Source organism: Bison bison, unplaced genomic scaffold (assembly GCF_000754665.1).
Source record: "Bison bison bison isolate TAMUID 2011002044 unplaced genomic scaffold, Bison_UMD1.0 scf7180017864492, whole genome shotgun sequence".
Lineage (NCBI taxonomy): Eukaryota > Metazoa > Chordata > Mammalia > Artiodactyla > Bovidae > Bison > Bison bison.
In genome coordinates this window covers 7733128-7746078 of record NW_011495051.1, presented here as the reverse complement: position 1 = coordinate 7746078, position 12951 = coordinate 7733128, and the positions used below count along the sequence as shown (strand labels likewise).

The 12951-nt window shown below is 52.9% G+C and overlaps 1 protein-coding gene across 1 annotated transcript in view; it reads left to right on the top strand.

Moving 5' to 3' along the window:
- Positions 1–12951, top strand: part of DNM2 (dynamin 2) — an 86742-nt gene that overhangs the window by 30901 nt on the left and 42890 nt on the right. The window contains exons 3-4 of the mRNA XM_010828498.1: positions 8637–8786; positions 10537–10740. Of these exons, the coding sequence (XP_010826800.1) occupies positions 8637–8786; positions 10537–10740 (354 nt within the window). The remainder of the gene's footprint in view (positions 1–8636; positions 8787–10536; positions 10741–12951) is intronic.

Here is a 12951-nt window from a genome sequence, read left to right as displayed (position 1 = left end):
GAGGCTGAGTGCAGTGCGGGACGTGGTTGTGGCCTTTAGAGATTCCTGGGGGCCACACAGGGCTGCGTGGCTCCCCGAGATGAAAGTTTTGTTCAGCTGGTTCTCAGAGACAGGACTCCAGAGCCAGGCTGCCACCCCTTCTTGTCTGGGCCCTTCAGGCAAGTGGCTTCCCTCTCTGTGCCTCAGCCTTCTTATCTGTAGGGTGATAGTGGTGACTGCCTTGGGACCCTGACACCCCATGAGACTGGTGTGGCCATCGCCTCTTCTGGGGTCTGAAGTTCCCGGCACTATAAGGTTCTAATCCTCTGACTCCTGGGACTCCCCCTGGTGGTCCAGTGGTTAAGACTGCACGTTTCCATTGCTTCTGGGCCTTTTGGCTAAGATCAAGTGAAGACTCTTGCTTCCTTCCACTGCAGGGAGCACAGGTTTGGCCCCTAGTCCGGAAACTGAGATTCCGCGTGCCACGCGGCCTGGCCAAGGATAAGAACGAAAAACTAATTCTCTGACTCTTGCAGCGCACAGATGCGCCCTACTTCTCCTGGTCCACACTGGTCTCAGTGAGCCATTATTTTAATGGGCTTAGTTTAAAAATTACCTCAGACCGCAGCCACCAGGAAGTTCAGTGGCTCGTGGGTGAACCCTGCTTCTCCTTGCGAACCGCCCCTGGACCTTGTAAACCCTGAGCGCTGGGGACTGTTCTTGTGTGGAATGTGCCCAATCAGGGCCTCCAGAACCTTCCGTCCCAGCTCTGACCTTGGCCGCTGCTCATCGGAGCCAGAGAGATGTCAGGGCTTGACTCTTGGCCTCCTTCTTGAGGCTTCTTGGCCCCCTTGGGACCACGCCGGCCTCTGAAACCTCACTTCCTCCTGGTGCCACAGTCTTGCTCCTCTTCCTCCAGACCAGCTCAGTTGTTTCCGCCTCTGGACCTTCCCCTCATTGCAAGCCCTGCCTGGAACACCCTGCCTCCTCCCCCTCCTTGGCGGGGTGAGCCTCACCCCCAGGCCCCACCCCAGTCACTCTGCTGCCTTAGTCACTGTGCAGCGTATGTTGTGAGGCAGCGTCCTGTTTGCCCGGTTTCTTTTTTTGTTGTTGTTTTGAAAGGTTTGTTTATTTGTTTTATTTGTTATTTTTTGGCTGTGCTGTGTGCAGGCTTTCTCTTGTTGCTGAGCACAGGCTCTAGAGTGCGCAGGCTTCAATAGCTGCGGCTCTCAGGCTCAGTAGCTTGGCTCTTGGGTTCTAGAGCACAGGCTCAGTAGCTGCAGCTCTCGGGCTCTGGAACACAGGCTCAGTAGCTGCGGCTCTCGGGCTCTAGAGCACAGGCTCAGTAGCTGCGGCTCTTGGGCCCTAAAGCACAGGCTCAGTAGCTGCAGCTCTCGGGCTCTGGAACACAGGCTCAGTAGCTGCGGCTCTCGGGCCCTAGAGCACAGGCTCAGTAGCTGCAGCTCTCGGGCTCTGGAACACAGGCTCAGTAGCTGCAGCTCTCGGGCTCTGGAACACAGGCTCAGTAGCTGCGGCTCTCGGGTTCTAGAGCACAGGCTCAGTAGTTGCGGCACCCAGGCTTAGGTGTCCCATGGCATGTGAAATCTTCCTGGACCAGGGATCGAACCCGTGTTCCCCGCATTGGCAAGCAGATTCTTAACCCCTGGACCACCAGGGAAGTCCTCATATTCTCTTGACGGTCTGTCTCTCCACCTCAACATGAGCTCTGCCAGAGCAGGGATGCTGACCTGCTTTGTCCATCACTCTTCCCCCCGACCCCGCGTAGGGTCTGGCACCCAGGAGGTGCTCCATCAGCCCGGGACTGGTGCCTAACCTCGCCCTAAGGGCTGCTGCTGTGCTCTTTCTCCGGTGGGAAAGCGTCCTTAACTGTGTGTGCATTTCCCCACCTACCCTGGCCGCAGCAGGGCTCTTTCTATAAAGCCTGTAGACCCTGCAGCAGTCAGGGCATGACCTTGTGTCTTCAGGTGGAAAACAAGCTGGGAGCTGATGAGGGTCAGGATGGTAGCCTGGGGCTGTCACCTTCTGCTGCTGCTAAGTTGCTTCAGTGTCCGACTCTTTGTGACCCCATGGACTGAAGCATGCCAGGCTCCTCTGTCCATGGAATTCTCCAGGCACAAATACTGGAGTGGGTTGCCATGTCCTTCTCCAGAGGATCTTCCCTACCCAGGGATCGAACTCGTGTCTCCTATGTCTCCTGAATTGGCAGGCAGGTTCTTTACCACTAGCTCCACCTAGGAAGCTCCAAGGGCTTCTCCAGGTGCATTTGTTTTTTTTTCTCCCACATCAACAAGCAGTTCTCCAGTTCTTTTTTTTTTTTTTAGTTCTCCAGTTCTTAGTAGACTCTTATCAGGTGTCCTCCGGTTTAACTCAGTTCTTTTTTTCTTTTCTAAGTCTTTATTGAATTTGTTATAACATTGCTTCTGTTTTATGTTTTGGTTTTTTTGATGGGGAGGCATGTAGGATCTTGGCTCCCTGACTAGGGATTGAACCCCTCCCCCGGCATTGAAAGGTGAAATCTTATCCACTGGACCTTCATGGAAATCTGCAATTTAACTCAGTTATGACACTCCCTCCCTGGAAGTAGCATCACATCCCGCCGGTTAACGGCTCAGTCCCACCAGACTGTCCCCTCGTCCCCGCTTCCAGTGCCAACCCCAAGTCCATGCTGTCACCTGTGTTTCTGACCTACTGACTATAGATCAGAGGTTCCAGCGCCCCTCCTTGGGTTTGATCAGTTTCCTGTAGAACTCAAAACATTTTACTCCCAGAAGGGACAGAGGGAATTGCTGCATGAGGCAAGGTGTGGGGTAGGGGCAGAGATTCCTCACCCTGTCTGAGCTCATACTCTCTCTCCCTGCGCCTGCTCCCCAACCTGGAAGCTCTCTGAATGCCATCCTTTTGGGGTTTTATGGAAGACATCAGAATGGTTGATGAAATCGATCCCATTAGTGCTTCAACCTCCAGCCCCCGTCCTCTTCCCAGAGGTCAAAGGATGGGACTAAAGATTCCAACCTTGTTGTTGTTTGTTTTTTTTTTAATTTTTATTTATTGACTGTACCATGTGGCTTGTAGGATCTTAGTTCCCTGACCAGGGATTGAACCCTTGCCCCTTGCATTGGAAACTCAGATTCCTGACTCCTGGACCACCAGGGAAGTCCCTGTCCTGTGACACTGTGGGGACCCCAAGTGATGTGATGATGCCTGAGGGGCTTTGGCTGTTTTGCTTGTCTTTTTAATATTTTATGAAGTTTTAGCATACCATATTCTTTTTTTTTTTTTTTAGCATACCATATTCTTAAAGATATACAGTAAATTCTTTTTTCTTGTCATACATCTCTCCTAAATTTTTCTCCTTTCGTTTTTTTCTATATCCTTGATCTTTTTTTTTTGGCCACAGCACTCGGCTTGTGAGATCTTAGTTCCCAGACCAGGGATCAAACCCACCTCCCCTGCAGGGGAAGCTCGGAGTCTTAACCACTGGACCACCAGGGAAGTCCCTGTCCTGTTTCACTGTGGGAAAATTGTGGTGTTAAATTTATTTTTGAAAGATTTTATCAAATTTTAGCATCCCATAGTCTTAAAGACATATACTAAATGCTTTTTTCTTTATCACACATCTCTCCTGTCTTTTTCATCTTCTCTCTATACCCTAGATCTTCCCATACCACTTGGCTTGTGGGATCTTAGTTCCCAGACTAGGGATCAAACCCAAGCCCCCTGCAGTGGAAGCTCAGAGTCTTAATTGCTGGACCACCAGGGAAGTTCCCACTTCATGATTCTTAAGCAATGCCAATCCCTCAAGCGCATCATCTCAAGGGGTGTGCCTGGGGGATGCCCGAGGTGGGGGATTGGCTGCTGAACACAGTGGGGACCCACGTGGGAGTCACGGAGAAGGGAATGCTGTCTTAGGCTCTGGCACTTAATGCTTTGCAGCAGGCCGCTCAGTGATTAAGTTTTAAGCCGTTACTATGCACTGGGTGCCAGGGAGAGCAGAGACCGGAACCGAGTCGCTCGCAGTCCCCTCTTGCAGCTCAGGCCCCTCCCGCAGCTCTGGCTTTAGGAGGGGACACAGAGCAGGTGGTGTGTCCCCATGAGGAGCACCTTGGAGGGCCAGGTGCTGGCGCTGCTAGAGCCCAGGTGGGCCTCCCCGAGCAGCTTGACCTGAAGGAAACAGTGAACAAGTCCTGGGCAGAGGGCTGGACCTGCTCCTTGGAGAAAAACTGCAAGTGCATTCACAGACCCCACAGGACGCAGGAGGCTGGCCCCTCGTCGTCCAGCAGCTCGACGGCTGGACGAGGACTCTTCCTGCTGTATTCCAGGCCTGGCACCTGATCCCACATGCCTGGCCCTTCTGCCAGGGAAGCGCTGCAGGGCTGCGGTGGATGGGTGGCCATTGGGGCTGTCAAAATGTTATGGCAGAGGCCAGGGACCCAAGGGACTGGCGGTCTTATCTGAGCATGAGGAAGGGACGGTTTGAAATGGCTGCAGCCGCTGTGGGGACAGAGGGACCACCTCTGTAGGAAGGACCGGGGATCAAGGCAGGCAGAACCCTGGCGGTGGCCAGGGTGGCAAAAATTTTCTCCAGCATCCAAGCATTTACAGAGCTGTGGAGCCGCAGGCTGAGCACTCTGCCAGTTTGTTCTTTTTTTAAAAATTGTTTGGCCACATCACTCTGCATGTAGGACCTTAGTTCCCTGGACAGGGATTGAACCCATGTCCCCTGCATTGGAAGTGCGGTGTCTTAACTACTGGGCTGCCAGGGACATCCCTACCTGCATCATATCTTAACTATCCTCATGGGGAAACTGAGGCACAGAGGGGTAGCCTGGCCAGTGGGGACACCCCCATGCTTTCTCCCCCTTCCCCCTAGACCCCACTGGGTCCAGAGCCTCCTCAGGGCATGGGGGAAGGTCTTCATTTCAGAGAGATGAGGTGGATACCATCTCTTCCCACCCCCTCTAGGAGGCCCCTCGTGGTATGTTGGGACTCTTGGCTGAGCTCCCCAAGCACCTGCTGTGACTTGCTTGTGCCAAGCCTATCTCCCCCATCAGACCAGGCTCCTGGCTCTGGGTTGGGCCTGTGTTGATAAGAAGTGCACTGGGAAGATGGCAGGTGACCCCACCAGACCCTGTTCCTGTCCAGCCTCCTGGGTGTCCCACTTGGTGGCCGTGGGGGCACTGGGCCACCTCCTGGAAGCTGAGGCAGGGGCTGCGGTGCCCTCCAGCAGCCATTTTGGTTGTGCATGTAGTTGCAGAGCGCCTCCTGTGTGCTCAGAGCCCTGTGCCCGGGACGCAGAACAACACAGGTCCAGGTCCCTGCCCTGTAGGTTGACCTCCTCCTCAGGATCAGAGGAAATGCACAGGCTGACAAGGTCCACCATATTAGAAGGTGGTGGGTACTTGGAGGATCCTAAGGAAGGGAAAGGGGAAAGAAACTGAGGAGGTTTGTCATCTTACTTGGGAGTGGGAGAAGGTGAACACTTGAGCAGAAACCTGAAGGAGGAGAGGAAGGGACCCGTACGCGTGTCTGCAGGCAGAGAGAAGAGCCAGTGCAAAGGCCCTGAGGCAGGGATTCAAGGGCTTGGAGTGAGAAACCACGCCCATGGGGCTGGAGGGGCGTGAGTTGAGATTAGAAGCTGGGGGAGGAACCTTAGTAGGGCTCTGTGGTGCTGGTGAAGACTGGGTCTTATTGGGGTGAGGTGGGAGCTGGGGAAGATTTCAAGGAGAGGTGGCCGGGGTCTGGCTTTAAGAGGGTCAGTGCTCGGGGTGGGTGGGGAAGCATGATTGTAGGAGCTTTCTTACCTTGGTCTGATGCCGGAGTCTGGCACATGGTCCTCAAGTGACGAGGAACCCAGGGAGAGGAGGCAGGTGGTGAGGGATGGGCCTGGCTGACTCCTGTACCTTCCACTTGGGCACAGAGGGTATGATTTCTGCTGTCCACTGACCTTGTGTGGAAGATGTCATGGCTTTTCAGTACATCTCCTGCTCATCTTTGACTCGCACAAGGGGCTGGCAGAAGGGAAGGCTGCCAGCACCTACTGGGTCCCCTAAACAGAACCCAGGATGACCTGGCTCTGACAGGAGAGAAGGTCCAAAATGCAGGATGGCGTGCCCGGTGGCGTGGAGTCAGGAAAGGCTCCCTGGAAGAGGCAGCAGGCAGGCAGGCCCTGGAGGAGGAGGAAGTGAGCTGCAGCAGGCCTGGCAGGGCAGAGGTTTTGCAAGGGACAGCGCCTGTGTCCTGGTCCCCAACCCTGTTCCATCGTGCATCCCCCTGCCCTCCTGGAAGGGAGGGGTGTATCTTGCGAATGCTAAGCCCTCGGCCTTGAGCGGGAAGAGAACTGAGGTTTGCTCTGGGGGTTGGAGGACCGTTCCATTTTTGGAGGTGGCTGCAGGAAGAGCAGCCGAGAGTAGCTGAGTATTTCCTCCTGTTCCCGTGGAGGGCTGTCCTTGGGAACTGGGTCAGCTGATGGGGGTGGGGTGGTTGATGCCGCACCCTCCAACCAGTGTCCTCAGTGCCCTGCTCCCCGGTGACCAGTGTCCATATTGATCTGAGCCCACAGAGTCCCCCGACCCCTGCAACGGAGGTTAGAGAGGTGAAGAGTCTGCCTGTGGCCTCACGAAGCCCACGTGACTTGAGAGCCACTGCCTGAAGACAGATTATCCGAGCTCCAAATCCCGACTCCACTGGTGAACTTGAGCCAGCTTGCTTCACCCGCCTCTGGCCTCAGTTTTCCCATCTGTGATATGGGCATCATGGAGATGCCTACCTGCTAAGCTGCTGATTTGTGACGAGCAAATGGGACCACAGACGGGGCCTGGCCAGAGCAAGCAAGCGTTTGTTAGGTGACAGATGGAATGACAGGCCTCCTTGTACTCGTGACTTTCTGCTGTGTTATGCCTCCGGGCAGAGATTCTCGACCTGCCTGGCCTTTCTCTGTTGCGGGGCTCTTTCTCCATTCTTTGTTCTGATGCAGCTGTAGCTATATCTGTGCTGGTATTTGTGTAGCCAGGTCTCCTCCTGGTGGACATGGAGGCTATTTCCAGTTTTTTACACTGAGAAGCAGTGCACATGTTCGCATCTCTGTCATGAACTAGCTCTTTAGGCTGTTTACCAGCCAAACTTACTTCCCTCTTTGTAGCATCACTCGCAGGAGCCGTGATCTCTGGGCCTGGAAAGTTCCCCTGCTCCAACATTTACTATGAAATTCAGACACATGGAAAAGTCAGGAATTGCACAGTGAACACCCATCAACTCAGCACGTGTGTCCTGCAGTAAAAGTTTTTTTTTCTTCCTGCTTTACCCACGTCTCTGCTTTGGATTTCTCTACCTTGATGACAGGACTAGCACTATTATCAGTCAGTTTTTTAAAAAAAATATATATTGATTTTATTTATTTATTTATTTGGCTGCAGCACGTGGGATCTTCATTTGGGGCGTGTGGGCTCAGTTGTCCTGAGGCATGTGGGATCTTGGTTCCTCAACCAGGGATTGTACCCGAGTTCCCTGCTCTGGAAGGCGGGTTCTTAACCACTGGACCACCAAGGAAACTCCTCTGCTGCTGCTGCTGCTAAGTCGCTTCAGTCGTGTCCGACTCTGTGCGACCCCGTAGACGGCAGCCCACCAGGTTTCCCCGTCCCTGGGATTCTCCAGGCAAGAACACTGGAGTGGGTTGCCATTTCCTTCTCCAATGCATGAAAGTGAAAAGTGAAAGTGAAGTCGCTTAGTCCCGTCCGACTCTAGTGACCCCACGGACTGCAGCCTACGAGGGTCCTCCGTCCATGGGATTTTCTAAGCAAAAGTACCAGAGTGGAGTGCCATTGCCTTCTCCAGGAAACTCCTCTAGTTACTTCTTTATTTCCCTTCATCTCAGTGTCAATAATGGCTTTCAGTCACCTCGGGCTTAGAAGGCCTGAAGAGGCCAGAAAGCATTTCTTCTGAGAGGGTCGTGTCTAAGGGCCCCATGAACAGCCAGGAAGGAAGGAAGGACAGCGAGAAGGGCTTTGGTGAGGCCACCCGTGGTGCGGGTGCCTTGGGGAAGGAGAATGGTGAGTCCCAGGGACACGCGCCAGGGATCTCGCTACCCTGGAGGGCGCTGGCGGCTTAGCATCCCACCAGGGCAGCGGCTTTAAACTGTGACCCACACGAGGGAGGTTCTGTGTCATCACCCAGGACTATCTCATGTATAACACCGGAGCAAAAGCTTCATCAGTCATCCATCCCCGCGTTCCAAGGGATGCAGGTTGATAAAGAATAATTGCTGGTCACACCCAGCTGTTGCATGCTGGTTTTTGTGGGGCTTTTTATTTTTGTTTTACTTGTAATATGTCATGGCTTAAACCATGTAGTTCTGCAAAATGCTTCATGAGCTTGTGCATTCCACAGTCAGCATTTTTGCCACTTTTGCACCTTGTGGAGTACCCGGGGTCTGGGAGGGAGCGCCATCTGTAGGAGGGCCTCCCTCGAATACCTGTCAAGGGAATGAATCCATTGCTCCCCAGTTTCCTGGAGGGCCTGTGACTGAGTCTTCACTTTCTCTACTTGACAAAGCTCTTTTCCCAGGAGGCCATCTAGTGCCCCCCAGCCACCCACAGCAAGACTTCTCTTTCTCACTTGGAGCATCTTTCTTCCCTTTTCAGAATATGCCGAGTTTTTGCACTGCAAGTCCAGAAAGTTTACAGACTTTGAGGAAGTCCGACAGGAGATCGAAGCGGAGACTGACAGGGTCACGGGGACCAACAAAGGCATCTCCCCAGTGCCCATTAACCTGCGGATCTACTCGCCACACGGTGGGAAGCGGACACCCCCCACTGGGCCGGGGGAGCTGGCGGTGGGCCAGTCACGGGTCGGGGCAGCCTCGCTCTCATGAAGAACACGCCCCCTCCTGGTGTTCCTCACACATACACAGGGCCCTCTTGATCCACATCTGATAGGAACGTGGTATGGAGAAATCGACCTCGGCTCCAAGAAAAACAGCAGGCCAGGGAGACTGTCGGGAGTGGTGGGGCCCGGGGCGAATTAACTGCAGACGTATATTCCTGTTAAGGGAGTAAGCACAGCTTGGCTCCCCGGTAAATCTAGTCCACCCAGTGATGCCAGTCCAAGGCAGCCAGGTCTTCTGGTTCCTCAAGAGGAGGCAGAAAGCCAGATTTTTCTGCATAAGGTCCAGATTTTAAAACTGCATCGTGTAAACAGAACAGGCAACCTGTAGCCACACACAGCCTTTGACTCAGCAGCGTGGGCTGCTGACTCGAATGGCGTTTGATGAATATTCCAGCCGACTCTTAACACCTCAGTATGGGTTCTTTGTGATTTCTTTATTTATTTTTTGTATATGAACTTTTATTTATCTTATTTTAAAATTTTTGGCCACACCCCACAGCATGTGGGACCTTAGTTCCCCAGCCAGGGATCGAACCCTCCTGTGCCCCCTGCATTGGAGGGGTGGAGTTTTAACCACTGGACCCTCAGGGAAGTCCCTGTGATGAGTTTTTTAATATACTTATTTTCAAATAAATGACCCTGTACAGGATGCATATTCAAATTTATAAAAAAGGTATATCCAGCAAAAATCTACCCTACTTTCAAAATTAAAGATGCCTTTCATGTTCTTCAAATGATATACAGTGCATACGTAGTCAGTTATGAATATGTGGGTACATCACATATGTGTGTTTCGCTACTTTTACTCAAATCATAGCCCGACAGAAAAGTCACTGGTGTCTCTCTTCTTGTATGAGTGCGTCTCAGAACGCGTTTTTATTTTTTTGGCCGCACCACATAGTATGTGGGCATGCGGCATTTTAATCACCAACCAGGGATCGAACCCATACCCCCTGCGTTGGGAGCACAGAGTCTTAACCACCGAGCCACCAGGGTAGTCCCTCAGAGTGTGTTTCTTACCAGAGAATCTTCTTTTTTGCTTTTAATAATTCCTTGATATTGACTAAATCAGTGTGCTCATGATACACATGCAAACTTATTTAACCTTTGAGAGCAATTCCAGTCTACACATGCAAGTATCCAGATTTAAAATTGTATCACTGAGAATAATTGTAAATGGAGCATAACCTTTAAAGATTGTGAATCACTGTGTTATATGCCTGAAACTCATAGAGTATTGTACTTTAGCAATACTTCAATAAGAAAAAAATAATATAGTGACTTCATTAAAATAAAAACAAACTAGGACTTCCCTGATGGTCCAGTGGCTAAGACTCCGAGCTCCCAGTGCAGGGGTCCCAGGTTCAATCCCTGGTTGGGGAACTAGATCCCACATGCTGCAACTAAGACCCAACGCAGTCAAATAAATATTTTAAAACAAAACAAAACTGTCTCAGTGAAATAGAGTACAGAGAGAGTGTCCATAGGATGGGACCCTAGGAGGGAGTTATCAAGTCAAGTGATCCAGTTGAAACACAGGAATAATCCTGTGCCTGATGCCCAGCACTGGGGGAAGCAGGCCAGGTCTCTCCAGGGTTATGCATGCCTCCCCTGCTCCCGGCTCTTGATGGCCTCTCTCTCTGATTTCCCCTGTAGTGTTGAACCTGACCCTCATCGACCTCCCAGGCATCACAAAGGTGCCTGTGGGGGACCAGCCCCAGGATATCGAGTACCAGATCAAGGACATGATCTTGCAGTTCATCAGCCGGGAAAGCAGCCTCATCCTTGCTGTCACCCCCGCCAACATGGACCTGGCCAACTCAGACGCCCTAAAGCTGGCCAAGGAGGTCGATCCTCAAGGTACCTGCCAAGCCCCATGGCAGCAGCTCCCTCTTTCCCACACTTCTCAGCATATCGACTTGCCCCACATTCTCAACTCTGCATCACTGGTGATCTCTTTGGCTCACAGTTTACCCCAGAAAAGGCCTGGGATACTGCATTTCCCATAAGGGCCAGCTGTTCTAGAAGGGTGTCCACTGGCAGGCCAGTGTGTGGCGGGCAGCATTCCCCCTTGGCAAGTTGGTCCTTGCTTTGCCTGCACAGAGAGCTAGTGTGGGGAGTTGGGTGTAGGAAGAATGCAGGCCTCTTTGGGCACAGATGGGAGTCCCAATCCCACTTCGAGAAGTTGTTCTTCCCCCTTGAGGCTTGGTCCCTCCTGTTGAAATAAGAACTGCAGTCCTGACTTAGAGAGCTGCCGAGAGGACCGAGGGTCTCTGCATCAGTGCTCAGGGGCTGGCGGGAAAGGTGAAAGGAGGACGAGTTAGTGAAGCCAGTGGGGCGATAGGGAGTGATGGAGGCTTGGGCATCTCTGGGCCATCTCTGGCTCCGGGCATTCGTTCAGTAAATGTCAGGTTAAGCCCTGGCTGTGTGCCGGGATCTGTTACGGTCTTGGGGACCCTGCAGGGGACAGAGTTGACAGGGAGCCCTGCCACCAGTGGGAGCGACAGACTCCAACAAGGAAATACGCGTGTGGGATGACTTCAGGCAGCGGCAAGCATGGGGAGCAAACAGAGCCCATTCAGAGAGGCTTGAGTGTCCAGGACACAGTGGGAAGGCCGGTGTGGCTGGAGCAGAGTGAGCTAAAGGACAAGGTGGGGGTGGTGCTGGGAGCAGCTGGGCCAGTCTTTGGGCTTTGGGTCTTTGGGCTGCGGTGGGGAGTTGGGTGTATTCTGACAGTGGTGGGGGTTAGCAGAGTCTGACACACACACAGGTACATTTTCCGAATTGTCTGCCGACTGCTTGAATCCCACAGCATTCTAGAAGCAGTTAGGGACCAGTGAGGAGCTGGGGGAGACAGGCTCTGTGGCCTCACGCTCCCCAGTTCACGGGCGTGGAACACGGTCAGTGAAGGTGGCTCCTTTTTTGCCCTGGACCGCGAGCTCCTCAAAGCTCAGGGCTCTGCCAGCTCTGCCTCCACAGTCATCGAGGTTCACTTTCCTGGGAGGGCACCCCCTACCCATAGCCCCCCAGGCCTTCCTGTCCCCCGAGTCCAATACCAGACATGAATGTGACTATGTCCTGATCAGAGGATAGAGGCTGAACAGGCAGTGAGGAAGTAGGGGTGAAAATGGTTAAGCATCGTTTGTGAACTTGTTGCTGACCTTCTTCCGGAAAAAAAGTAGCTGTCTAACTTTGAAAGTATTCATGATGGTTACCCCTAAATGGCACCATTGTGAAACATCAGACCCTAAACTGTGACAGTTCCTCTCCCTCTGCAGATGCTGGTGGCCCCACTTGGCAAACATTCTTTCAGAGTTTGTTCTTCCACGTCAAAGTGTTAGTCACTCAGTCGTGTCCAACTCTTTGCCACCCCATGGACTGTAGCCCGCCAGGGTCCTCTGTCCATGGGATTCTACAGGCAAGAATACTGGAGTGGGTTGCCATTCCCTTCTCCAGGGGATCTTCCCTACCCCGGAATCGAAGCTGGGTCTCCTGCATTGCAGGCGGATTCTTTACCGTCTTAGTCACTGGGGAAGCCCTGTAAACTCATGTGTTAAAAAAGGGGATGGAAAAATAAAGGGATGACCTTCCTTTGTTTTTCTGTTGTATGAGTGTGTTTGCCCATTACCACAGGGACACAGGTCGGTCGCCATCCATCGGGCAGCCTGCTGCTTCCTTTCTCTTGTTCTTGAACATTTGGGTTTCTGATCTTTGACCTCCCCTCCCCCAATCACATCCCTCTACCTCGGGCTGCGTCTCCCCTCCCCACCCCGCACAAGCTTAGTGGGTGCTTGCAGTGGTGGTTCCTTTGACCTCCGAAAAGGTGATGCCAGCTCATAATCTCATAGCAGAATGTGGGCAGGTGGGCACACCAGGGCACCTGCTTAATGCCTACTTTAGCAGCCCCCCCAGAGGTCTCCCTGGGCTTCTCTCTGTCCCCTTCATGTGTCTCTCTCTCTCTCTCACACACGCGCACACACACACACACACACACACACACGGCTAACACAGAGGGGGCCCTCAGGCACAAGTGGGGGACAGTTGATTGGCAGGGTTCCCTCAATTCAGGGC